General features: G+C 40.6%; 1 protein-coding gene across 6 annotated transcripts in view; it reads left to right on the top strand.

Annotated features, from left to right (window-relative positions):
- Positions 1–26,254, top strand: part of exoc2 (exocyst complex component 2) — a 303,326-nt gene that overhangs the window by 107,578 nt on the left and 169,494 nt on the right. For all 6 annotated transcript variants that reach the window (XM_085989137.1, XM_085989132.1, XM_085989135.1 and 3 more), the window contains exons 8-11: positions 1,714–1,859; positions 1,950–2,031; positions 7,423–7,525; positions 15,216–15,334. In XM_085989137.1, coding sequence (XP_085845263.1) covers positions 1,714–1,859; positions 1,950–2,031; positions 7,423–7,525; positions 15,216–15,334 — 450 coding nt within the window. The remainder of the gene's footprint in view (positions 1–1,713; positions 1,860–1,949; positions 2,032–7,422; positions 7,526–15,215; positions 15,335–26,254) is intronic.

The raw sequence follows: 26,254 nt of genomic DNA, 5'->3' as shown, positions 1-26,254 counted from the left end.
CTGTATTTGACATATCTCTTTAACATTCTTACAAGTTGCTGGAAGGGAAATGAATCACGATAATGTACAGTAAATAAACAAGTACTTTTCCTTTAACTTAAGTAAATAAACTTGAATAAATGAGCTGGTTTCTTGAAAGTGGATAATATTGCAATTGGTATAAAATGGGAAAGCTAACTTTGCAGTAAAGTTGATTTTCTTTCCTTAATAGAGAAATAAATTTCACTGCAATGATTATGCATAAAAATCTCATACTCCATGCACACATTGCAGCTAAATTTCGAGGGTATTTCACAGACTACATTTAATTTTCTGCGGGCCACCCAAGGAGCTGGCTGCAGAAGATGGCATGCAAGCCACCCAGTGTGATCGATGTGCTTTTTTTTCTATCTTTGCTTAAAGTATAGTCACCAGACCAAATAATGCAAACCCCTTTCTGGAAACATTAAACAACAAATCTATTTTAGACATCATTTTTTAAAAATTTGTTTTTACCAAATTTAAATGTTTGTTTTTTTGTTAAAAACTAAATGTGAAGCAAAGTAGGCATTAACAATTGTTGAAAGTTCTTCTACAAGACTGTTATGGAAGAACATTGAGAAGTATTTTGGAAGCATGTGCATGAACAATGGCCAAAATACTTTACAATTTATAAATTTCTTTTCTGATTGTTGTTTTCATATTTGAGGCAGAAATATGTGTGTGCGCATGTATAAAAAGGACAATGCACAGTGGTAACAAAAAATAAACTGTTTGAAAAAGGATTAAAAATAATCATTAAAGCGAATTGAGCAAAAGTCCTTAACATTAAAACCGTCTATCATATAGGAAGAACAACACCTCCCAACATGTACTTCAAGGTCTAGACAGTTACTGGTGTTTTTCCACTGGCTTGCCTGCTAACTGAATTTACCTCCTATTTCCAGTTACACGTTTTAAACAAATGCACCTCGTCAGACATTAAATTAAGTTTGCCCCTTTATTTTGACTGTCTGATGTAAGAGTATTATAACTTTATTTACACTAAACATTTAGCATTGATGTGAAGTGGTTTCCACTTTACACCAATGCTGAACTTGTGCAGTGGACTTTTAAAGTCAAGGCCTTACCTGCTTTGAAGCGAAGCAGAGTGAGGCTCCCTCCTCCAGGGAGTCTCACTTCACTCCTATTGTCAGATTGGGCCCTATTGCCTGATTTAAGATGTATTTAAATTACAACTGTAGCATTGGTCTGCACCGAGGTTGAAGTTGTAATGTAAATGCAAGCTAATACTCCTCAATTTAATAACTAACGATGTAAAAGCTGAGATTGTAATGTGGTTGTAATTTTTAAAATATGAGCTTTTGAAAGCCACTGTGTATTGCCCTGCAATGATAAATAACAGGCCATTTTCAATATGACATTGAGTCAATTACAACCATAGGTGAATAAGCTACTTTTCTACTAACGTCTGTACTGAATGATTTAAGGACTAATTTTGGTTGGGAATTGTGGAGATTCAAGTTTGCCAAAACTGCCTGGTGAACCCAAATTAAATTTTTCTTTTCATGGAAATTACCTATGTAATAAAAGGTTTGAAATACATTTGACGTGAAGCTATCAATCTTTTGACAAGTCAAATTGCCGACTTACATCTGTGTTGTCCTTCTGAAAGTAGCGGTGGTATTCATGGTTGCAGTAATCGCTTTACATAACAAATCTTTGTCCTTCCAGGAGCAAGTAACACTGCAGATACACTGTTCCAAGAAGTATTGGGACGCAAAGACAAAGCAGATTCTACAAGAAATGCCCTAAATGTTCTTCAGCGCTTTAAATTTCTCTTTAACCTTCCTCTTAATATTGAAAGGAACATTCAGAAGGTTAGTGATTATTGACACTTTAAAAAATATATATATACTAAGAACCCTTTCGGTATTCTACCGTTTTATGATGTATGTCTCTTTCTTTAGGGTGATTACGATGTAGTTATAAATGACTATGAAAAGGCTAAGTCGCTGTTTGGGAAAACTGAGGTCCGTGTGTTCCAAAAGGGTAAGTCACGCAGTAATTCTTGCATTTTTAAGAAATACATTCTATTCAGCAAGGAACAGGTGGGAAAATACAGTAAAAGTCCTGAATGCAATGTAACTTTTTAATGCCCACATATATATATTTGAGAGCTTGGGGCTAGGAAAAACTACGTTAAACAGTGCTGCTGGCAAAATTTCAAATTCATATGTGTGTTCTCTGGTATAATGAGCGTACTGCAAGTAAATTATAAGTTCCAAACCAATGTTACTCTAAGGGATGTAGGTGGGAATCTGTATGTTGCAGTCATCTGAATTCTTGGATGACATCTGTCACTGTGTGATTTGACAAACACACCATGTTATCTGTTTTTCAGAATTATCGTAGTCTTTTCTTTTAGTTGATCACCTTAATAAAGACTTCCGGTTAGATTTCAAAAAAGGTGATTGGGTAAAACCAAACAAGCTGGGCGAGCGACACTGTGTAGTTATCCCTGTCTGTACCATTGGTCGTCAAATCAAAATTGCTGTAAAACTCTTTACCTGTAAAGAGCCTTCTGAAGGTCACTGAGGGTACGTTCATTCTTCACCATGGAACTCTGGAGCAAGTTACTCCCAAGTTTGTTCCGAATTTGCAGGCGCCATTCACATGGACATCTCAAAAACACATTCTGAACTCCTGGATACTTTGGTGGTGACATTGTGACGTCATGATGCACAAAACAGTTTATTTAAAAATTTATTTCAAAATTCAACATACAAAAGTGACGGACATGAAATACCAGCTAATCCTTTAAAGCCTGTTCCATACAGTCATGTTCCAATTAAGCATCATGACCCTCAATACACCTGCCCACCAGCAGCTACGTAACCTCCTGAGAGAGGTAGAAAAAAAAAAAAAACAAAGACGATCAAAATTAGTTCAGGAGACCGCTATGAGGCATACCGCCTAATAACTCGCCTACTTTTTGTAGGTATTGATATTAGCCTTAGCCAGGAACTTGTCCAGATCTCTCTCGAACGTTTGCAGACAATCCCCACTCACTGCATGAGTCGATGACTTGTTCCAGAGGTGGATGAACCTCCTGTGAAAAGTAAAATCTCCTGATGTCTAACTTAGTTCTGTTCTTGGTTACCTTATATTCATTTCCCCTGGTTCTCTCTGGCCTATTTAATTCAAGAAGTCTATCCACCCAGGCAGTCAAATTCCTTCATTATTTTAAATACCTCTTTAAAGTCTCCCCCAAAGCCTATGCTTTACTGAGTGAAAAGTCCCAGCTCTCTAAGCCTACTGTGATAACAGGGCTTTTAAACTAGGTATCATTCTAGTGACTCCTCTGAACCTTTCCGGGGCTTCTATATTTACCATCATGAGGGGGACCAAAAAATACACGCAGTATTCTAGATGAGATCTAACCAACATCTTGTACAAGGACATTATAGTGCTTTATTTTATATTGGATTGTGCTAACAATATATCCCAGTACTGTATCTGACTTTACTATAGTTTTGTGACATTGATCATGAACCTTTAGAGACTCCTGCACTATAATACCTAGGTCTCTTTCCCATTCAACGGACTTTACTAAGGAGCTCTGCATGATATATACATGCCTGGCATTGGCCCTACCATGTGGACAGCACTACATTTATCCACATTAAATGTCATCTGCCAGACACGAACCCATTCCCCATCATATCTGGTTCTGATTGAAGTCTTTTCTCAGCCAGCGTTTTAACACCGGCACAAGTCTGTGTGACCTCTGTGAACTTACTGACAGTTCATCCAATGCCTTCATCCAGATCATTAATATGGGTAGTGAAGAGTAATGGTCCTAACACTGATCCTTGCGGGACTCCACTAGTAACCAGTCTCCACGTAGAACCACTACCATTAATAACAACACTCAATTCCTCATCCACCCCACTATATGCCCTCCAGTCCTACATGTATCTGTCTTGCAGTCAGCTTCAATTTGTGGGCTCAAGAATTGTTTTACTTTAGATAACTTTGAAGTTAATTTGAACTTTTGCCCTTACTTTACAATACATATAAAACTGTAGACTGGCCTTGTGAAAGGTGCCTTCCGTCAGATATCATTTTGTTTTGCAGGAAGGATGAAACTAAAATGCCCCAACAGGTTCAAAAACGAATTCAAATCTCCCGTTTGTTTTTGAGACATGCACAAAAAGCGTAAGAATTCAAACCAATAGTCTTTCACTTCCTTTGGCTTATCTGACGAGATAAACACTCCAAGCAGCAGTACAAAAGAAAGTTGAGTGTGGTGCATAATCCAGAATGCTATTCCTTAAATAAGAACTTGGAAAAAATCGAAACCTCTTGATGAAGGAACCCACTCTTAATCTAGTTTGATATTCTGCAGATTGCCAACTGTTACAGCAGCATGAAAGAAAAAAGGCAATGTTGATTACGAACTGATTCTTAGACATTGATGCATTTGCCTTTTTCAGTTACCAGCTGTGCCATCTTCATCCTTCATATTTTGTTGGCAAGCTTTGTATATGCTAATAAATAAGCTAACTGAAATATATCTCTGCTGCTTGTGGAGAACATTATATAAGTAGCTGTAAGCAGTCTGCAATGCACACGTGCCACTCTCCAACTGAAAATGCCCAAAGGACAAAGGCCTCGAAGTACTGCACTGGGGTCAGGACAGAGAGCAGCTGGGTCACACACCTGTAGCTGGAATTTGGGGTGGAACCGGTTATGATCTATAAATCATTCTTTATTTGAACAAATTTGAAGTAAGCAAGCTATTTAATTTGGACAATGAGTTTAGGATTAGTGGACACAATACAATACTCACAAATTAGTGAGTAAGTTTGGCTAGTGGATGTGTGAAACAGACTTCCTTGAGGAAGCCAGTTGTTTTGGGTCCAGTTGACATCTTTAAGAGGAAGCTAGATGAGAAAGGTGACTGCTGATTATAAAGATGTTAACAGCACTACTTGATTTTATTTGGGTGAGTTAGGAGAAAGAACTTGGTGCCCCTTAAAGTAGCACCTTATAACAATTACACCGACTATCCAAAATCAATTCATCCTATGGATACAGAACAATAGCAATGAAATTATTAAATGTAAAGGAACACAATCCCTGATCTTATAGAATCCCCTAAAGATTATGTAGTGTTGCAAGAGGTTCCTAATATTTCACTGCCTAAAGAGATTCTGTGATGTACATGTTCAGAAGGAGCCAATGCTGCTTTTGAAAGTGATGATTTTTTTTTAAAATAATGGGCCTTTGGCGATGGAGCTTTTAGCTACCATTGAAAATGGTCAGTGGAAGTTTTTTCTGATCACAGAGCAGGCATTTCTGAATGGCAGAAAACAAATGTAAAAAATCTCCTTAAAGGCATTTTAGGATACACAAAGGGATAGAGAAAAGGGTGTTTTAGGAACCCCATATAATTGCTTCTAGCAGACCTCCCACTCCTTGATTTAGAATAGGTTCACCACTACTAGCCAAGCTAACCCCTGATGCTTTATGAAGCTAATTATTCCGCAAAGCTTTATTACTGGATAGTTTCAATCTTTATAATTTTAATAGTGACAGGAAACAAGAATAAGCTATTCTGCCCTAAAAATGCTTTGGCCCAGTTGGCACATCATGGTCTATTTTATGCTTCGTGGCTTGGAGAAGTAAGATGTGAGTTTGTGCCCATAGTTCCCTTGTAGAGCAAGTTCCCAACATTGCCTGAGCTGTTGAGAAGGAAGTGTGGAAGGAAAGAAAGGGAAAATGGAAGGATAGATGGCAAAGGTTACTTTCTTACTTTCTTGTGAAAGTTACAGCAACTCATTGGAAGAGGCCTGGGGTGGGTTGTGTGCTGGTCTCTTGGCCTATGGTGATAATGGCCAGTCATTCTGTGCTTTATTAATAACCACTGCAATACTTACCCGTAACAGAGATTGCCAGGAAAATATTACAGTACCTTATTGATGTTTGCTTTGGATTCTTCATTTCCAGGGCTTCTGAATTGAACCCTAAATATTTGACTTGGATGATTCTATTCGGCTCACCCTGTCAGACTCTTATCCTATAATACCTTTTTGAATAATACAATTCTGTAATTCTGTACTTAGCAAATAATGTAAGTCTGCCAAAAAATTGTAGAAATTCATGGCTAGTTTTTGTGTTGTTTGAAATTTAAATGAAACTTGGACAGTGAGCTTAAGACTAGTGGACACAATACAAAATTCACATGCTGTGAACAAGGTTAGTGGAACAGGAGTCCACAAATTGGTTCTGCTTTGTTTTAGAAAAATAACAAGACAGTTTAGAACAAATTAGGTCATTTTTTAATAATATAAATCAATATACAGTGGCCTGGAATTTGCAGTCAGCAGCAAAGCAAAAGTGTTCGCTGCTGGCCCCGATGTACGCTCCACACAAGGATCTCGCAATCCCTGTGTCGAGAACTTCGGGTTTTCCAACCTACAATTCAGTTCAACAGATCACAATGGGGATCCCCTTGCTCGAACTGCTGTGATGTCAACAGGCTGTCTAAGTAGCTAATCAAAAGGCAGAATTCTCACGGACAGCAAACAAGGAACTGAGTAAGCTCTTAAGATTCTAACTTTTTAAAATAGTTATAGAGAGAGCAAAAGAAAGATTGGGGTTCTCGCATGGGGAAAAGGCAAACCTGAAATAAAGGTGGACAAACTTTTTTAAAATTAATTTTTTCAAACTTCATTTTAATTTTTATTAAAATGGATATATTTCACACCGCACAAAATTGAAATGAGTTTTACAGGCCGATAACATTTGTTTAGCAGTCAATACGCTGTTGAAACCCCAGTTACACCTAATCCCTTTGGGTCGAACTTTTAGTGGGGAATTTAACAACATACTTGCTGCGGAAGAGCTGAAGTTTTCGTCAGTTTTAATGATTTACAAGATTTAACTGACTGCGGCTCCATGGGGGTAGGGGGCGCAGTGCAGCCTGTTTTGGAGCTGTCATTGATAGACCGCAATTTCGGGATTTGCGCATGCGCCAAATCCCGAAGTTAGTCAGTTTCAAAGGCGGAATGAGGGCAAACGCCGCCATCTGGACCGCTAATTCCGGGCCAGTATTTTTACAAGAATGTGGTGAGGGATTTGTATAGTAAAAATCTTATGTATCAGTCATCTGCAGTTGTATGTTTCATGTTGACCAAAATGTTTATACAGCCACCAGATAGTGTTTTTTTGTTTGTCCTTGGGCTGTGGGCAACACAACCAAGGCTGCATTTATTGCTCATCCTTAGTTACCTGAAGCTGACGATGAGCCACCTTCTTGAACTGTTGCAGTCTTTGAGGTAAAGGTGCTGCACAAAATGGATTTCAGTTCTGCAGCTCTAGTTTATAGTTTGTTAACATACCTTGTTTTTTAAATTTTTCTTTCCTGCACTACAGTTTACGCTGAAGTAGAGACACGTATTGATGCACTGAGGATACTGCTGATGGACAAGTTACTTGAGATGCCATCAACTCTGCATGACCAGAAAAGATATATAAGGTAAGTGAAATACTTAATTCATACCGTACTATATTAGAGCTTGTAACAGATTAATGCTGCTGTTTTTTTTCCCAATTCTGTTTCTGAAAATCTATTCACCCATGGGTATTCTAACTTGCTCATAAAATTAAAAGTCTGTCTGTTACTATGAAACTTGTGAGTTTATTGTGGGTGAGACAAAAATGACATTTGGTACTTAGATTAAATATTTCAAATCCATTGAAAAGGTTGATGGAGGGGACTTTTCTTTGCCTGGTACCACACAACATTATCAGTTTTGCAAAGTAAAAATGTATGCGATAGATCACAGGTGTTCACAAATCCAGTTCTGGTATTAGACGGTCTTAAACCGAACTGTCCTAATAAAATGCAAAGATTAATTTCAACTTAATATTCACAGTGCTGTTGTCTGGACTACTACTACTAGCAGTACTACAACAACAACAGTTCTACCCACTTATGTTGAACTCGTTTATGCCGACATCCCGCTTATATCTACAGAAAAGTGAAGCCCCAGTCCCTTCTCTGCACATTAAAATGAAATACATGCCGTGTATGTCGACGTCGACATTGACATCAGCTCTGGCATGCTTAATTCAGTAATTTTTTTACGCCTTCAACAGTATTAGAGGCCTCCTTTTATTATTGCTTGTGTTGACGGCGGGCTTATCTTCACATGTATAATGATGTAAAGTTACTAGTATGGACTCCCTCATTGAAACAATTTGTGTTTCCTTTCGCATGCTAGGACCTGGGTGTCTTTCCAATTCACAGTTAATAAATCACTCCCCCTTCAATTAGCTCATTCAATCCTGGCTGTTTTACCCCTACGAAATTCACACAGCCAAGCAAAATTACGCATGTAATGCCACAAGGACCTATTTTGAAATACATTTTACCTATATAAACTTACAAATAGAAACTATTGTTTCAGACAATCTGCTTCCCCAGTTGCTTCAGAATTCAGAACCACACACAGAAACCACTCATTATTGTATCTTAGGCGCCATATTACAAGATTAAAATAAAAATCATCAAACTATTATTCAATATTTCAAGTAAAGAGAATCCTATTACTTTGATTATAACTTCCTCCTTAGATTATGTCCAATTCTGGACTTTGAGGAGAAGCATTCAAAGGCTGCAGGGTGTATGAGGAGGGATCATGCCCCATGGCCAGTCACAGAGGATGCCCCTGGTTAGTCCCACGCCAGTGCAGTGGCAGGGGTAGAAACCTGATTGCAGAGATTCAAGCAGGGAACTGTGGCAAAGATGGGCATGGATTTGGAAGGCTGCAACACATTCAAGGACTTTGCAAAGGAATAGGATTGGCGATGGGCAGTAGTTGCAAGGACAAAGAGTGTTTTTTTTCGAGGAAGGGGTAATGACAGTTTTGAACAGGAGGGAGACAGTACTTGAGAGGAAACCATTTACAATGTCAGCTTGCATGAAGGAAAACAATAAAGGTCAGTTGTTTAGTGGGAATGGGATCAAGGAAGTATGAGGTCAGTCTTATGGATGAGATGAGCTTGGAAATGGCATGAGGGAGATGGTAGAGAATTAGAGAGTGATATAGTTTCAGGGCTTGGGCTGCGGGGGCGGGGGGAGATTTGGCTTGATGGCGAGATGAGAGGGAAGCAACGGAGGCAGCTGAATGGATGGTCTCAATTTTAGTGATGAAGTCTATCAACTCCTCGCACTTCTTGTTGGAGGTGAGAATGGAGGGGGTAGAGAAGAGGGATTTAAAGGGGCGGTTGGTAGTGGAGAAAAGAAGACGAGGGGTATCTTTGCTCTCCAGGAATATTCTAGAGCAGCGACCGGTTTTGGCAAAGGAATGTAATGCCCAATAGCGCTTCATGTGGTCCAGCCAGATCTGGTGATGGATGGCGAAGCTAGTTGTGCACCAAATACACTCATGTCTGTGCCTCTTGGACTTGAGAGAGCGAAGATGGAGGCCATACCTGGGGAATGACCAGGATGTAAGAGTAAATGTTTTACTGGGAACTAGGACATCAAAGGTGGAGATGAGGGAGTGGTAGAGCATATCTAAAGTACAGCAGTATTGGGGAATGGCAGGCCAAAGGGTAGGCAGTTGGGAGTCTTAAAGTGCAGTTGTAAGTGGCTTGGGGAACAGTTTTTTTTCAGGGGCTTCTTATGGAGAAAGGGCAAACATGTGTGAAATAGATTGTAAGTAATGGTGTGCACTTGCATTACCTGCAGTGCTGCACCCAAGTACTTAATCTGAAACCAAGCAAATAAATGACATGCATGCTTTTTACAATAACAAATTGGGTTTACACAGTGCATATTAATATCGAAATGGTCCCAATGTGCTTTACAAAGAAATGAGTAGTGGCGCTGAGTACTGGAAGAGTTTTGAGAGGTGACTGAAGGCTAGGTTGCAAAGATGGGTTTTGACCAGGCCTTTAATGGAAGGAGCATAGAGAACTAGAGAGGTGAAGGGGTTTCAGGAGGGAGTTCGAGAGTAGGGTTGAGGCGACTTAACATTCAGCCACCAAAGGTGGGATGAAGGGTAGGAGAATGCACAGGAGGAGGGCAGTGTTGGAGAATCAAAGTTTCAGGGAAGGGGTGGGAGTGTTGGAAGTAATGCTGGATGAGGAAGAAATGAGAGTGATTTGAAGACTAAGGCAAAGATTTTAAATTTGATGTGTTGGGGTTTATGAAGGGTGGACGGTGAAAGGCAAGCAAAGAGAATATTGGAGTAATCAAGTTTGGAAGAGAAATGCATGGGTTTTAAGCAGTAGGGGCCTGAGGTAGGGGTGGAGGCAGGCAATGTTGTGGAGGTGGAAGGAAGTGGTCTTGGTATGGAGAGGATGTGCGGTATGAAGCTCAGTTCTCGGTTGAACATGATGCTGAGATTATGCACTTTTTTATTCAGCCAGAGTGAGTGATCAGGAAGGGAGATGGCAAAGGAGTAGAGTTTATGGCTGAAAACTTAGCCAGACTTTGAGGTTGGACAGGCAATCCAACATCAGGGACTTGGTTGTGGGTCAAGAGAACTTTTGGATAGGTAGAGCTAGTTACATTAGCATAAATATGTGAGCTTACATTTAAAAGTTGGCTGTGCGTTGTTTAGAATGAATGCTTTCTTCAGCCAGTTTTTTTTAGTCACAATAGCTACTTGGGTGACTTGAAGGTTTATATTCTTTAAAAGTGTATCTCATCGGCTAGTCCTAAACTTTTAGTTGGTAGTGACTAAAGTTCACGGGATGAAAGGTTGGAGCATTGTCAATTGAATATGAAAAAGTTTTGAGAGACAAGCTGGACATTAAGAAGCATTTTCAGAGTTAATTTATTTAACATTTTCTGAGGTTCATTATTATATAAAGCTGCAGTCGAATATGTCGAAAGGTGGTTTTGGAGATAGAAAAGGAGCATTGTCTGTCTGTGAGGAGAATTTGCTAAGTAAATATTTTACTTTCAAATGTTCATTTATTTTTTTAAAAGGGTATGAAATTCCTCGGCCATGTACTGGCTGTGGCTGAGGGAGCAGGCAGGTGACCTGGACTCCTAATGTGTTTCTGAACTGGCTGCTAGCAGACACACAAAAGTTCCCAAGGATGACTTGCTTTCCGATTTTTCCCTTCTTACCACCTCATTTTCAGGAGATAATCTAAAAGGAGAGATAAAAATTGAAAAAGAGAGACATGAAAAGAAATCTTAAAGCAAGAAAAATTAGAGTGGGAGAGTGCAACAGTAGGTGATGGAGGAATTATCCTTATTTTCTGTTTATATGTGTATTATATGAGATCATCAGAAAGAATAGCTTGCCATTCCACTGCGCCCCCACCCCCTCGGCCAAAATGTTTTTTTCTCTTCCCTCCCAAAACTGGTAAGTCATGCTAGGGGAAGGGTTCTGGAGATTTCTTGGCCCATGCCCACATGGTGACTTTTGGTGTGATCCACGGTTCCATTCTTGGCCTCCTGTCCCTGAGCAATATACTGCTGCTCAGTGTCATAATCTGCAAGCATGGGGGTTCGCTTTCATATGTATTACCTCTCCACTGCCAGTTCTAAATCCATAACTGTAGCTGTGCTGTCTGATTGCTTGTCTGACATCAAGTCAGGGCTGAACCAGAATCTCTGCCGTTCTTTATTGGCAAGACTGAAACCAACCTGTTTGCCCCCACCAGAATCTCTGCACCCTAGCCCCTGATTCTGTCCCTCCTCCTTAATAATGCTCATTCAGTCAGGTGGCGTACAGCATCGATGTCCTGCTGGACCCTAGCCTTTGTCTCAAACCCCACATCCAAGCCTTCACCAAGACCACCTACTTCCACCTCCAAAATGTTACTGTCTTTGTCCTTCCCTCACTCCCACTGATGCTGAAAGCCATATTCAACCCTTGCCATCTCCCTGATATGATATTTCCAATGGTTTCCTCACAAGCCTCCCAAGCTCCACCTTGCACAAACTTAATCTCATCCAGAACTCCATTGCCCCCCACCCTGTGTATCTCAAACTCCCTCTCATGTATTGTTCTTATGCTTGCTGTCCTTAAACAGCTGTTTCCCTAAACATAGCAACTTTAAAATCCTCATCCTCATCTATTTGCATGACCTCACTCTTCCTTATTTCTATAAACCTTTTTAGCATTGCATTCTCCACTCTTCCAATTCTGGTTTGTCATGTGTTCCCTCTTCCCTGTATCTCAGCCACCACCGGCAGAGCCTTCATTCAGCTCACTGCAACACTCTGGAATTCTCTCCCTTAACACCTCTGCCTTGCTTTATTCTTCCTCAACCACAAAAGCCACCTTAAAACCTACCTGTTTCTCCAGGCCTTGCGTTACGTTCCATAATTCACCACCTATGCGCTCTTGGGCCTGACTCCAAACTGTGAAGTGCCTTGGAATGTGCTGCTGGATTAATGGTGCTTTATAACTGCAAGTTGCTTCATGGGAACTGGCAGCCTTGCTTAAGTGGCCATTTTTCATTTGAGACTAGAAAATTAGTGTTGGCAAACTATTTGATAGAGCTGAGCTGGAATCTTGCCTCACCTGATATGCGCCCATGAAATTTTTTGCAAGGTCACTAAACAGCTAACAGAAGCAGGAATTCTTACTGATTTTCTTTTTCTCCCATACCCTTGCCCTTAACCTGGGGACATAGAGGCCAACAAGAAAGCTCTTAATTCAAACTCTGGTCTATGATATGTTCGCTCAGCCAGGGTTACCCTCCTCTGCCACCATCCTAGATGTGTTAACTCTGTAGATCAGGGACTGCAACCTGCGATCTCTAGCCTATATGATTCAGCACTTCACCATCAGTGTATTTACCCATAGAGCCACAAAGTTCTCTTTTTTTAAAGAAAAAAGAAAAAATATAATTTTATTTATCAACACTTTGGATAGTAAACCCTTGTCATCAAATATTGGTCATGAATAGAATTTGAGATGCATCAACTTGAAAGCCCTTGGATGAGTTTGTTTATACAGAGATGTTTATTGCCTCTTCCTCTGGTTTTCTTAGAATACATCCAGTCCAGCAAAACTGGCATTGATGGGTAATTTCTGAAATAGTTGCTGCTGTACTTGATCACAGTTGTTTTGGGTTCTAATAAGGTCAGTAATTTAGTTTTGAATATAATCTGATAGCAGTTAGTGGCGTAGCTGTTTAGACTGGGCTCAAGGCGCACTTATAGCAGTTAATATTTGCACCTGTAGAATAAGATAGAAAAGGAAGAATTCTTACATTTGATAAGGTGCTATATAAATGCATTAGAAACAGTGTAAACTGCTGGCAGGTCGTTCAACCCATTAACTTCCTCTCTGCTTCGACTTCCTGTTTCTTCTACTCCCTTTCACTCATTTCCGATTCTACTAAAATGCTTGCTTATCCTTCAGTTTTCAGTTTCCAAAAAGGGTATCTCCTGAAATGTCTTTTCTCACTAGAGGTACTGACTGATTTTCTGTTTATTTCCAGCATTTTCTATTTGTTTTTTTTCTGATGATTGTTCATTGGCTCAAACCCAGATTTATTGACGAGTTTTGTAGCCAATAAAAAGCCCTGAAGGAGGTAATTCGGCTCATTGTGCCTGTGCCGGCTCTGTGAGCTATCCAGCTAGCCCCGCTCCCCCTGCTCTTTCCCCGTAGCTCTGCAAGTTTTTCAAAGGTCTCGATGATGGACCGAATAGCCTCCTACTGTGCTGTAAATTTCTATGATTCTATACACCCATTTCCCTTTTGAAAGTTACTATTGAATCCGCTTCTACCATCCTTTCAGGCAATGCATTCCAGATCATAATATCTCGCTGTGTTTATAAAACAAAAAAAAACAAAAAAATCTCCTTATTTTCCTCTGAATTTTTTGCCAATTATCTGAAACAAATTTAAATTCTCAAACTGGCATGGTGGGATTTGAACTTGTGTTCTCTGGATTATTAGTCCAGGAATCTGGATTACGAGTCCAGCAGCATAACTACAGGAAACTTTGGTTTATCCGGAGGTTAACTGTCCGGAATGCTCGATCCACCGGCAAAATTCAGGAGTCAGTTCAGTAAGTTTTTTTTCTTTTCGTTGCTTTTTTTTCACCAGTCAGGCTCTGCAAGGTCTAGCTGAAGCTGTTGCTTAGCTACAGAGACGCTTGCAAGCTACGGCCGACTGTTTAGAAGCTGTTGCTAAGCAACAGGGTTTGTTGCTAGATACGGAGCTCAAAAGCTCCGTATGTTTTAACATTAGCGCTGGTTTGTCCGGCAGTTTTGATGGGACGGCAACAGCTCGGTCCTGTCGGTGCCAGATATCACAAAGTTTCCTGTACTACACTATTGTATCAGTAAGAGGGAGAGAGAGAAACAGACCCACGCAACTGGAAGCTTTTAATAGAACAGTCTCCCTCTTATATTTTCAAATGTTGGATTGACTTGAGCTTCACAACAAATTAAAGAATTCTTGAAGGAGGAAGAAGTGGTTGGCATAAAATCATTTATATCCAATTCCCTTTTAAAAGTTACTAATGAACCTGCTTATGGGGTTGGAAATTCAGCTAGGGATCAAGTAGGACACTGTGGTAGCGAACAGTCTGGTTCAACCTGAAACAGTGGTCAGGGAACAAGATGGTATCAGTTGTAACATTCACCCAAGTATGAGAGACTAAAGCAGTTTCATGTAACGTGGTTTGGTGTTGGTCTAGTCCTATATTATAAAGGATGATAAAATGCACGACTGAAAACTGAATAGCAGTGATGGAGCTACGAACAGCGACACCGTATTCGAGCTTCAGTGTCGCTTCCACCTGTGGTTCAGTTTGTGATAAATAGCTGATCCACTGAGTCTGTGCAGTGTTATCTGATCTCAACCATCACAGAAGTTAGGACACTGCAATTCATCACATTGACCCTTGGTTATGGAAGGGAAAATCGTCCAGGGTTCTCGCTCTAATAATCCCTGTTGTGAATGCATGCGTGTGGATCCTGAGATCCAATCAGGCTAGCTGTCCTACCCTCATGGTAGGAAAACCTGCCAACATTACTGACATGATGAGAATAATGGTCACTTGGGGAAGAGATTGGTCTGCATCAGATGCCATGGAACTGTGCCCAGCAACAATTGACTGCCTTCAGAAGAAGATAAAATTGGCAAAGAAGGAAATAAAGAACTTCAGCTTGAAAACGGTGTTCTTTATGTTTAGCAGTTTGTGATTTTAATCATTATTTTTGACCGTGATTACAGATACCTATCCGATCTCCACGCACCAGGTGATCCTGCCTGGAAGTGTATTATGGCCCAGCACAAGTGGATCCTGCAACTAATGCAAAACTGCAGAGAGAATTATACCAAAGGACAAAAGGGTAAGTTTATTTTAAAATTATAAACGTTTAATTAAATTGTGTGTGTTCTGTAGAACATTGTTACTACATATGTCTTATGGAGGATATGACAAACCCAAAGGGTTTATCATGTTTTATTTTAAATATATTTATAGAAATTTATAGCTTGCCAGTATTGTGATAATCTTAAAATGGTCTGGTTTCTGGGAGGGCTGTCCATGTTTCTCTGAATAGGAGAAGTGTGGAATACACAAAATGGTCTGCAGCGCCAAGGAAATTATTCTTCCCTTTTTGTCAATTGCTTCTAGGCAGCTCTCCAGCAAGTCGTAATAGATTGTGTGTTTAAGAAGACACACTATATCATTTAGAACTGAGATAGTTGCATTGCCTAACACATGCCAAGTCTAACACAGATGATGGAAATAATTAATATTATAATGTTCACATTTACCAACTATGGCCTTTGCATCACGGGGTCATGTGAGCACAGCTCTTTAAAGTTTTGCGTTGTCCTGAAAGTATGTGAATTGCTTGCCAGGATTCCGAGAGGCTGCCTTTTGAAATCTCTTTCTGATTGAAAATGTGGATCGATTTTGCAGGAAGTTTGAGTCACACTTGGTAAGACGAGGCCAGACGCAAATCGTTAAGCTGATTTATTTTACAGCAAGTGAACATACAAAGCAATAGTTTTATCAGTACTATATGTCTTTGCGTAATACTATTAAACGATGAAAACACTACGCTTCCCCTCAGCGGTAGGTCATCTTGCTTGACTTAAACAAAATAATTACGAACTGTCCAACTGCATTCTAGTCTTCTGAGTGTGGTGAAATCATGTCCTTGCAGCTTTCTCTTAAAATAACTTTACTATCAGTGAGTGTTTCTGTTTCTAATTCTCTGTCTTTATGACCCGAGGGGAGAGCCTGTACCAGACAACCCCTGCTGAATGCTGGGGACCGAGAATATCCAACACAATGGCTGTTTAGCGATTACTGAAACAAAGCAAATTGCTTATTGTTTACAGCTTTTGCAGAAATAGCTTTACTGACTAGCTCATTAGCATATCAACCAGCTCTTTCTTTAAACTTCTGTGAATATGCTTTGCTCTGAGAACCCACCAATTAACTAATTCTTTTCCAAATCCTTTCTGTGGAAAAATGGTCAAAAACCTGAAACATGATGCCCTTTTAATCTTCCTATTGTATCAGTTTGACATCAAAAGGGAAGCGAGGCTTATAAACGAGCTGGATTTCCCTTCTTGCTGTACCACTATGTGGGTCAGAGGCAAATGGAGGACTCTTTTGGTTGTCTTTCTGACATAAAAACTTTTACATGGACATGTGGTCCAATTTTATAAGAATGTCTAAAGCTTTTATTGTTTTGAAACCAAAGTATTGGTGAGAAACCAAGTATTCTATTATTGTACTCAGTCCGCTTATTGATCTATTTTGCTTCCATCTTTTAATTAAAGACTAATTTTTAGTTTCCAGCTTGAATCACATAGTCAGTGTGTTATTTTCCACCAATTTCAAAGAGGAAGCGAAGTGTATGGTGATATTCCGTACTACTTTCAGTGTATATGTACCAATGGTCAGGTTTATTGTTTGCCCAGAGGCCTGCTGTGCTAAATATTTTGCAAGTGGCAGTTGCGGGGGGAGTGGATGTAGGAATAAGGGTGAGTCGTGTAACGGTGAAGTGGAGGATACAGAGTGGGTAGTTAGAAGGGGAAGAAATAGAGGTAAGTGATGGGAGTAAGGGGCTGGTGGAAGGACAGGAGAAAGTAGGAACGGGCTAGGGATGCAATGGGAGTTATTGGAAGATGGTATGGGAAAACTGTCACGGAGGGGCTGCGTTTTTCCTGCAGCCCTCACTCCAAATGCAGCATGTAGCCATTGGTAGCTCCTTTTGTCACCACACCAGCTTGTACCACCCACCAAAAAGAAAGAAGGAAAAACAGAAGAGGACTGAAAGAGAGGCAAAAGAATTCAGGGGAGAGAAGAGAACATAGAGTTATACAGAATCAACCCTAAACCGCATCTGCACAAACCATGGCAGATGCAGATACTTGATGCACAAATGGAGAATTAAAAATTCTCCATTGTGCGACTGTGGTCACCCAGAACAGATCATGAACCATAAAATGACTCAATGCCCGATTCACAAATATGAAGGAGGCATCACAGCAATACACTCCGCTACTCCTGACGCAATTATCTGGCTTAACCACCTAAATGTAAAATTATAGTTGTTGCTCCACATCAACATCAGCCATACGAAGTAGTATAAGAGATAACACAGAGGGCTGGATTTTACGAACATCATAGGTCCATGGCAGGCGATGTCGGTGGCGGTTCCCGGCCCCGCTGCTGGCTGCAGCCCGCTCTATAGAATGACTTTTCCTTGATTGAGTTTGTTAAGCCCACCCAGCCCGTTTGCCGGCCAATTAGAGGAAGCGGGTCTGGTGATGTCATTTGATGATGCCATCAGCCGGTTTCCTTAAAGGGACCATGTCCAACTTTATTTTGACATTTGTGCTGCCAGTGTTTTATAGCATTGAGGTGCTGCAAACACTGACAAGCACTGCACAGAGGTGCAGGGCTGCACCCAAGCTCTCCCATGATGCCCTCCATAGGAGGGAGTCACAGCACACAGGGAGGTCCTCTTCCCTTCCCATGGGTGGAGAAGACCTCCCTAGCAGATCAACACAGCCTGGTTGCACATTGCAGAGAAGGGCACAAGCAGGGATCTGGTCAGTGCTGCAAACGTTTCAATAAAATCATTAGATCATAAAACGTTAGTACAAAGCCACACTCAGCCTCATCCTGCTGTGCCTCTCATCACATCCCTATCACTCCGCCTTCCCTACCCTACTCCTGCACATCCTTGCTGACACCAGCTTACCTTGCACCTCTACCCATCCCCCTCTATCTACATTGTCACATCCCCATCTCACAAACCACCCCTCACATTCACTTTCATCCTAACGCAATCATACCAACTAACAACACACAAGAAAGAGTAGACACTTGGGTGTTTTATCCAATGTTCATGTAAAGTTTCTGTTAATGTGGTGTCAAACATTGAAACTTTTATTTTCAACACTTTGCATTCTTGGACAGATTTGTGTGCACCTTTGGAAGTGGCTTAGTGAGTTGCAGTGAATGGTGAGTCATAATGGTACCCCCTGCAATGGCTTGGGCATTATAGGGATGCTTTATGGTGTTGATGTGGGGTGGTGCCAACCTGGCGCATCATGTGGCTGTCAATGTGTACAGCATAAAGTGAAGTAAATCTGGCCATGGTGAGGCCATCCCTGGCCTCCCAGGCAGCAATGTGGTCGGGTGCTGATGCCCTGTGCAGCATCAGTTGATTGCAGTGAAGGTAGGTGGTGTTGTTGGTGCTGCTGGTGTGGAGGCTGATTGTGGTGGGATTCTGAGGACCAAGGTGAGAGAGTTTCAATGGCACCCGTACTGATGGAATAGATGGCAGGTGAAGTACAGATGACAGAAGCGATCTGTCAATGGTGAAAGAGGTAATGAGGTCAGACTGGATGGAGACTTGTGTAAAGACTTGCAGCATCCTGAATCTGTAGTGGAAATGCAGTTTAGAGAAGCTAGTGGTTAAGGGAATATATCTCAATCAGCTTGGAGCTTTGACTTGACATTTGAAGCTGTCAACTCATCAGCTGATTCAATGGCAAGTGACATCCCGCCTCAGCTTCACAGATGAGATCTCGGCACAGCAGGAAACCAGTGGGCGACCTGGCAAATTCAAAAATCTGCGAAAAAACCTTTGTGACTGTAAACAAGCCACTAATGATTTTAATTGCCTCCCCCGCCGCTGCGTGTTGGGTCTGCTCAGCGCCGGCAGACCCAAGATTTGGTAAAGGCGTGTGGCGACGGGTTCACAGCGGGGTCCTGACCCGCTTGGGGGGAAAAAACACTTTCCCACCCGACCCACCAACGATCGTGCTCGCTGACCCCCCCCCCCCCCCCCCCCCCCCGCAAAATCCAGCCCAGAGAAACAGCAACACCAAGATACCCGAAACAGGTAACAGAGTGATTATATTCTCCAACTTCCCGTGTGGATCGCTACAGAAAATCAATTTGTGTATGTGTGTGACTTAATACTGTTTCACTGTTTGATATAAAACTTATTCTTGCTTTCAAGCCCAGAAGCTGTTTTATTCCATTAGTGACACATTTGGAAAATGGACAGTTGGGGCTTATAAACAGAAAATCCTGTAAGAAAGATGTGTTGTACTGTAGATCATGAATGTACCTTCTAATTTATCTCAAAAGATAATTTACAACAGATAAAAGTTCAAGCTTTATGGTTTGTATCTTCGGATTTTAATCTAAAAAAAAATATGAAATTACCTCACGCAGTGGGCTTTCAGCTTCATTGCAGCAGGGTGGAGTGACTTTTCATTTCTAATAACATTTCAGTTAACAGGGCTCTTCTGTGTAGTGCAGCCATATTGACCACTTGCCGGTGAGGTGTAATGGAAGTACACGTTGACAGAAGGCTGTTGTATTGTTTAGTTTTTTTTTATTTTTGTGGAACATTTGGCAGACTGAATTGGGGGGGGTGGGGGGGAAAGAGAAACTGCTAACATCAGGCCATGATCGGTGCTTCTGAGCAGATGTGCTGCCCAGGAACTTTTCTACATCACATGAACCTTCTACTCCACGAGATGCTGCAGCAGTTGACTGTAGACTGGGATATTTCTAAAGCTTAAATCCTTACCCACTTCACTTATTTTCATCATTGATTAATAGTACTTGTGGACGTATCTTCTCTTCTAATAGGAGGAGAGAGGAAATGTTGTTACATGTTAATATAATGTAAAACTCTTATAGAATAACAGATGGGCAATTGCTACTGGGACATTCCAATACCTTTAACAACAGAGTGTACACTTATCTAATATAGTTAGAAATAACTGATTTATGTAGAAGGGTTCATCTTAACTTTAAATGTAAAACTTTCCCTTGTGCAGATTCTATTTTTGGAAAATATTATTGTCTGCTTACTAGACAATATTTTGTTTTATAGCCAATTTTGGTTGTATTTTATCAAATTGATTTTGGCCCTAGACACATCTCTCTATCTAAATGTTAGTCCCACGCATGTCTGTAGAACATGAGTAAAAGTGTCTGTCACATGGGAACTGTCTCAGTTGTGGGAAAATGTCCATCAGGCAGAAAATCCTGATTGTCTTAATTATTGTATTAAGATAAAAAAGAAATCACAAACCAATGCTAAGTGTCCCATTGACTAAAACGCACCCTCTTTGTCACAGTTGTGGTGACTACACATGTGTGCTGCCTGATTAATAAGTGTTTATTTCTCATGCCCAGCTTCCATGCTACCACTTCACCACCTGCTACCACCCACTCTGTCTTCTGAGTGTGAGTGCCAGTAGGTCTAGGCCGCTCTTTAACTTCTAGACACTACTTAGCCCAGGTAGCTCCTCCATTCCCAAGCTCTGTCCTCTCTCCTGCTCCTTAATGTTTCCAGGTCTGTGCCCTGCCCTCTCCCTCTTTCCCAAGTGCTGCCAGATCTACTTCATTCTGCTTTCAAAACCTGGATTGGCCTGAGCCAGAGGCTCAGGCAATACAGCCTCTTAAAACTCACGTCCGCATGTAGTATCCTCCCCTGTCTCTGAGTCAGACTCTGGCAATGCTCCCAAACACAGAGACCTGCATCACAAAAACTTACCCCAACCAACTTCCCCCTTCTACCTTTGGCCCTCGAGCTCACAGCAGTCCCTCCCACTCCAACTTCGGGCCTCAGGCCCTGTTACACTCCTCCTTTCCCAGCTTCTAATTTCCAGTCCATCTCTGCCTGCAGTTTTGGATCCCACTAACTTATCTACTCTGGCATTTAGCGACATGAGCGCAGAGAATATCAGAAAATCAGGTAGGTTCCTTTACAGGAATGCATCTTGTTCCATCTGATTTTCTGATATTCGCTGTGTCAAAGTTAACCAGGAAAATCTCTTCATATTTTATTTTCCATGTCACGTCTGCCATGGCATGTGTGTATATACTTGATTTTGCAACATTTAGATAAACTAAATTTGGCTGTGCATTAATTGGAGGAATGGTCCCTTTTTCTCATTTAAATTGGTTAAATGTAGCATCGATAAGGTGGGGGGAACAAATTTTGAAGTATGTCATGGAACGACAGTGTAAATTTTTTGTTAACTTGGTACACATTGGTAACACAGATTGTGAACTCAAAAGCCTTTTATAAGCTCTAAAATGTAATTCAGCTGTCTTCCTTGAATGTTTTATTGAGGAGAGGGGGAATATTGACCATGTGAAGTCTCTCCAGCTCTTCCATTCTGCCCAAGAGAAGAGAAATCTCTGCATAATGGCCTTAAAACTACACTGGAGGGAAACACAAAAGCCAACACGCAGTCCATGTTTATAATAGGGCAGCAAACATTCTGTATGGATTTAGAATTTTGTCTCAGACAGGACTTAGTCATAGAGTCATAATAGCACAGAAGGCGGCCATTCAGCCTATCGAGCCTGTGTTGGCTCTCTGCAGAGCAATCGAGCCAGTCCCATTCCCCCGCTCTATCCCCGTAGCCCAGCAAGTTTATTTCCCTCAAGTGCCTATCCAGTCTCCCCTTGAAAACATTGAGTGTCTCTGCTTCCACCACTTCCGTCGGCAGCGAGTTCCAGGTCCACACCACTCGCTGCATAAACATTTTTTTCCTCACATCCCCCCGTATCTCTTTCCCAAAACCTTAAATCTGTGTCCATCAACTAGTGGGAACAGCCTTTCCCCGTCTAGTCCACCCAAACCCGTCATAATCTTGTACACCTCTATCAAATCACCCCTCAACCTCCTTTGCTCTAATGAAAACAAATCCAGCTTCTCCAACCTGTCCTTGTAGCTAAGATCCCCCATTCCCAGAATCATTCTGGTAAATCTCCTCTGCACCCTCTCAAGGGCCTTCACATCCTTCCTAAAGTGTGGTGACCAGAACTGGACACAATACTCTAGTTGTGGCCTAACCAGCGCTTTATAAAGGTTCAGCATAACTTCTCTACTTTTGTACTCAATACCTCTATTTATGAAACCCAAGATCCCATATGCTTTGCTAACCACTCTCTCAATGTGTCCTGCCACCTTCAGGGACCTATGCACATTAACTCCCAGGCCCCTCTGTCCCTGCACACTCTTTAAAACTATGCCATTAAATGTATATTGCCTCTCCCTGTTTCTTCTGCCAAAATGCATCAACTCACACTTCTCTGTATTAAATTCCATCTGCCACTTATTTGCCCATTCTGCTAGCCTTTCTATGTCCTGTTGCAGTCGATTGGTATCATCTTCACTGTTTGCCCCACCCCCAAGTTAGGTGTCATCAGCATGTATAACAAAAGTAAATATTCGGGCCAAGCCTTTCAATGTTATATAGGCATGGATTGGGCCAAACCTTCAACCTGTGCAGTGTGTCATTATCCCTCTGTGGTAAACAATTTAGAATTTCAGCACTTTTAATATTGGCAATTTGTAAATAATTCACTTTTTAAATCAATGCTGGACACTCCTTCATTTAGGTTCAGAAAGACAAAGGGACTGCCTCTGATACTTCATCTGTTGAGTTGTGCCCCACATGGTCAATTTTCTTTAAGTGTTTGAATTTGTAATGCTATTTTAAAGAATTGACTACACTTGGAAAATTCCAGGGTGTCCCTTTGGCTCTCCTTCCAGCACAGTATAGTGGAATCTTGTTCTTCAGTGTGGCTGCACTGAGATTTAATTATTCTGATTTTGCAAGTTATTTTTATGTTTAAAAAATCTTGTGGAGGCCCAATTTTTTTTAATAAAGCCCTCTGCATGTTAGGAAGAACACCTTAAGTAACATTTTCTCATGGGCTCCATTTTTCACTTTCCAATTTTTTGCTGACTCATCGAACACTTGCACATTACTTTAATGAAACGTGTCTTTTTGACCCTCTTGGTGAGCCGTTCTATTTTTGCAGACAACAGCACAAAATATTTGTCTATTTGAATTTGACCTTTTAATAATTTATATAATTATAATGGGCCAGCTTTTGTTTAAAAAAAAAATTAACGATGCCTGAAGAAACACGGTTAATTATGTGTAAATCAGTCAGCAACTTGTAACACGGAAGAGGAGCCCCGTGAATTGCGAATCACCAAGTTGCTGGCTGAGGTGTGCCTCACCGCATGAAGTGACTGCATTTGCAAATTAATTGCCCATTAAGTCCAAATCTAGTAATTATCGCTAAGTACCCTTTTAAGGGCGTGATAATTGTTAATGACTTCCAATCGACCTCCTTGCCCAGAAAGTAAAAAATTGTAAGTGTGGAGTCTCATTCCTTCAGGTTGTGAATGGTTTTAGGAGATTGTAGAAATGTTAATTTTTAAAACATTCTTATTCTTATTTTCCTTTCTGTACCTTTTTCCTCTCTTAATCCAATCTTTCTTTCCCTCTCTTTATTTCTCTTTCTGTACCTAATTTGACATTGAATTCATCAGCTCTAATTCACCCTCCTTCTCAGTCCTTCCTCTGTTGAAATCGCAATCGTTTTAATCTCATTGGTTAAGGAGATATCCTGTTGGTCCCATTGTTCACCAAGGTCCCAGATGCCCTGTTGCCCCCTCCCGTTACCAGCTCGCACTTCCAGCAACTTTGTGGGCAAAAAAATTAAAAACCTAAATGTGCAATTGCAAGTCTAACTAACGGAGCACTCCGCACACTGCGCTCCAGCAAAATCAGGCCCAACATATTTAAAACTTGAAGTGTATGATGAATCTTTTTGTACCTAATAAAGCACAGCTGGCAAGATTTTGGTTTTGTTTACAACTGAATATTTGAGAAAATTTGATCTATTTTTAACAGCTACTGTAACTGATTTGGAGTTGTTTATCTCATTATTTATAACAGTTAAGTTTTATTGAGTAAGACAAGGGCTCTTGGTAGCACAATGAGACAATGGATCGTAGTTTGAGTACAGGTGAGCCTATGGTGTTAAGTGATGGAAATTTCTACGTGACTGTCGGATTGCATTTTCAAATATTGTAAATTGAATACATCGTTTTATGCATTAGTGGTATAATAAATTCTTAATTATTACAGTATTTTACGTCATTATTTTCAAGGACTCAGGAACAGGTTCCACACTTAACCAGAATCTCTCGTGTGAGCCAAATTACACCATTGTGATGAGTGATTTTTGGCAACAAATTAAGTTAGGTTAACAGCCCTAATAATTAGAGTGGCTTTTATAGAGTTATTTAATATGGTATGACTAGATCATTAAGGATTGTGTGTGTGCATGGACGTGTATTGGAATATTTCTGTTTGCCTGATACACATGTTTTAGGGCTGAATAAAATCCCAACCTTTCCAGATTCCCGTTGTAGACTAGAGGGCAATTTTAGCATCCAGTTCTAGAAATAGAGAGATCTGGCACCTGTCCTTGCAATTGAGTAATTCAAAACAAGGTATCATTACACAACTCATTCAGGGCCTTGTAGCTTTCTGTGAAGCTCATAATTGTATTATTTTGTGGCCTGGTTAAGGATGGGCGCCATCATTATTTTTTAAAATTACTCTTTTCTCTGACCCAGGGTATTCTATTTGAGAACACACACAGAAGGAAATTGCATTTAGATAGCGCCTTTCAGATCCTCTGGATGTCCCAAACGCCTTGCAGCCAAGTAGATGCTTGCATTAGATGGGAATTGTTGTTATTCTTTGAAGGTACATATGCCCATTGCCACACCTCCTTCACTCTGGACTAGTAATCTGTCAGCTACCTACAATGGTATTCAACTTAATCATGCACGTTACCTGTTCCTCTGTTAAATATCTTAATTGGAAAGTTTAAAAATATTGGCCCAAGTTTTGCTAGAGCGGGGCATCTCGCAGCATTTTTTCCTGCACCCTTCAGCACGAAAAACGTTTGCACTGCAAATTGCTGGAAGTGTGAGCTGATAATGGTACGGCGAGGGCAAAATGGCATCTGGGTCCTTGGTGAACAATGGGACCAACAGTCGATCTCCTTAACCAATGAGATTTCAGGATTGAGAAAGAAACAGAGAAATGATGGAGAAGGAAATAGGGTGAATTAGTGTCAAACCAGGTAAAGAAACAGAAATAAAGAGGGAAAGAAAGATTGGATTAAGAGAGAGAAAGAAATAGACAAAGGAAAAGTAAGAAAATAATATTATGCCAGAAATTTCTGGCCTATTATTTCAATATATGCACACTTAAAATAAAATCACAGTTCCCTTCCCCTCAGAAAAACAGAACATTTTGGATTATTCAAATGACACTTGTTGGTCTCATGGAGACTCATTTAGATAGTGCAAGCAGTTGAAGGTCAATTAATTATGTTCGTGAAGCTTCTTTAGAGGCAGGTATCTCAAATTATTCCCAACTTGATAGGTTACTTACGATATGTTACTTATCATAAGTAACCTATCGTACGTAAACTATAATGTCAGTAGAAGAATAGAGATTGTTACTATGAAGCTGTATCATATTTAACCCTGAATTATTGAAGTTGAAAAATGTGCCCATAAAATATTTAGGATCTATTTTAAAAGGGAGCAATCCTGGAGGGAGAAGTGATTTCAGTGTGAACTAATCCCCTGAGAAGCTCATTTTTTAAAATGAATTAATTCCCCAGCCATTACAGACAAATTCCAAATTAACAGTTGAGGATCAGCACATCACTATTTTCGGTCTCCCAGCTGGGAGAAGCCTGTCAGCAGGTAGTTCTCATTCCGTGAACAGAGATCAACAACCTTCTTGGTTTTGCATGCCATTTGTTTAACTCTGGTTCAGTGCTGCCGGAACTTGCCGGGAGAAATTAAAAAAAAAAAAAAAAAAATTGTAAGCATTATGAGTAGAGACATAATTTGCTTAGACATAATTTTGTT

Source organism: Somniosus microcephalus, chromosome 5 (assembly GCF_052327205.1).
Source record: "Somniosus microcephalus isolate GS21.2 chromosome 5, FLI_Smic_1.0, whole genome shotgun sequence".
Classification (NCBI taxonomy): domain Eukaryota; kingdom Metazoa; phylum Chordata; class Chondrichthyes; order Squaliformes; family Somniosidae; genus Somniosus; species Somniosus microcephalus.
The sequence above is the reverse complement of the archived record's forward strand: the minus strand, read 5'-3'. Positions and strand labels throughout refer to the sequence as shown.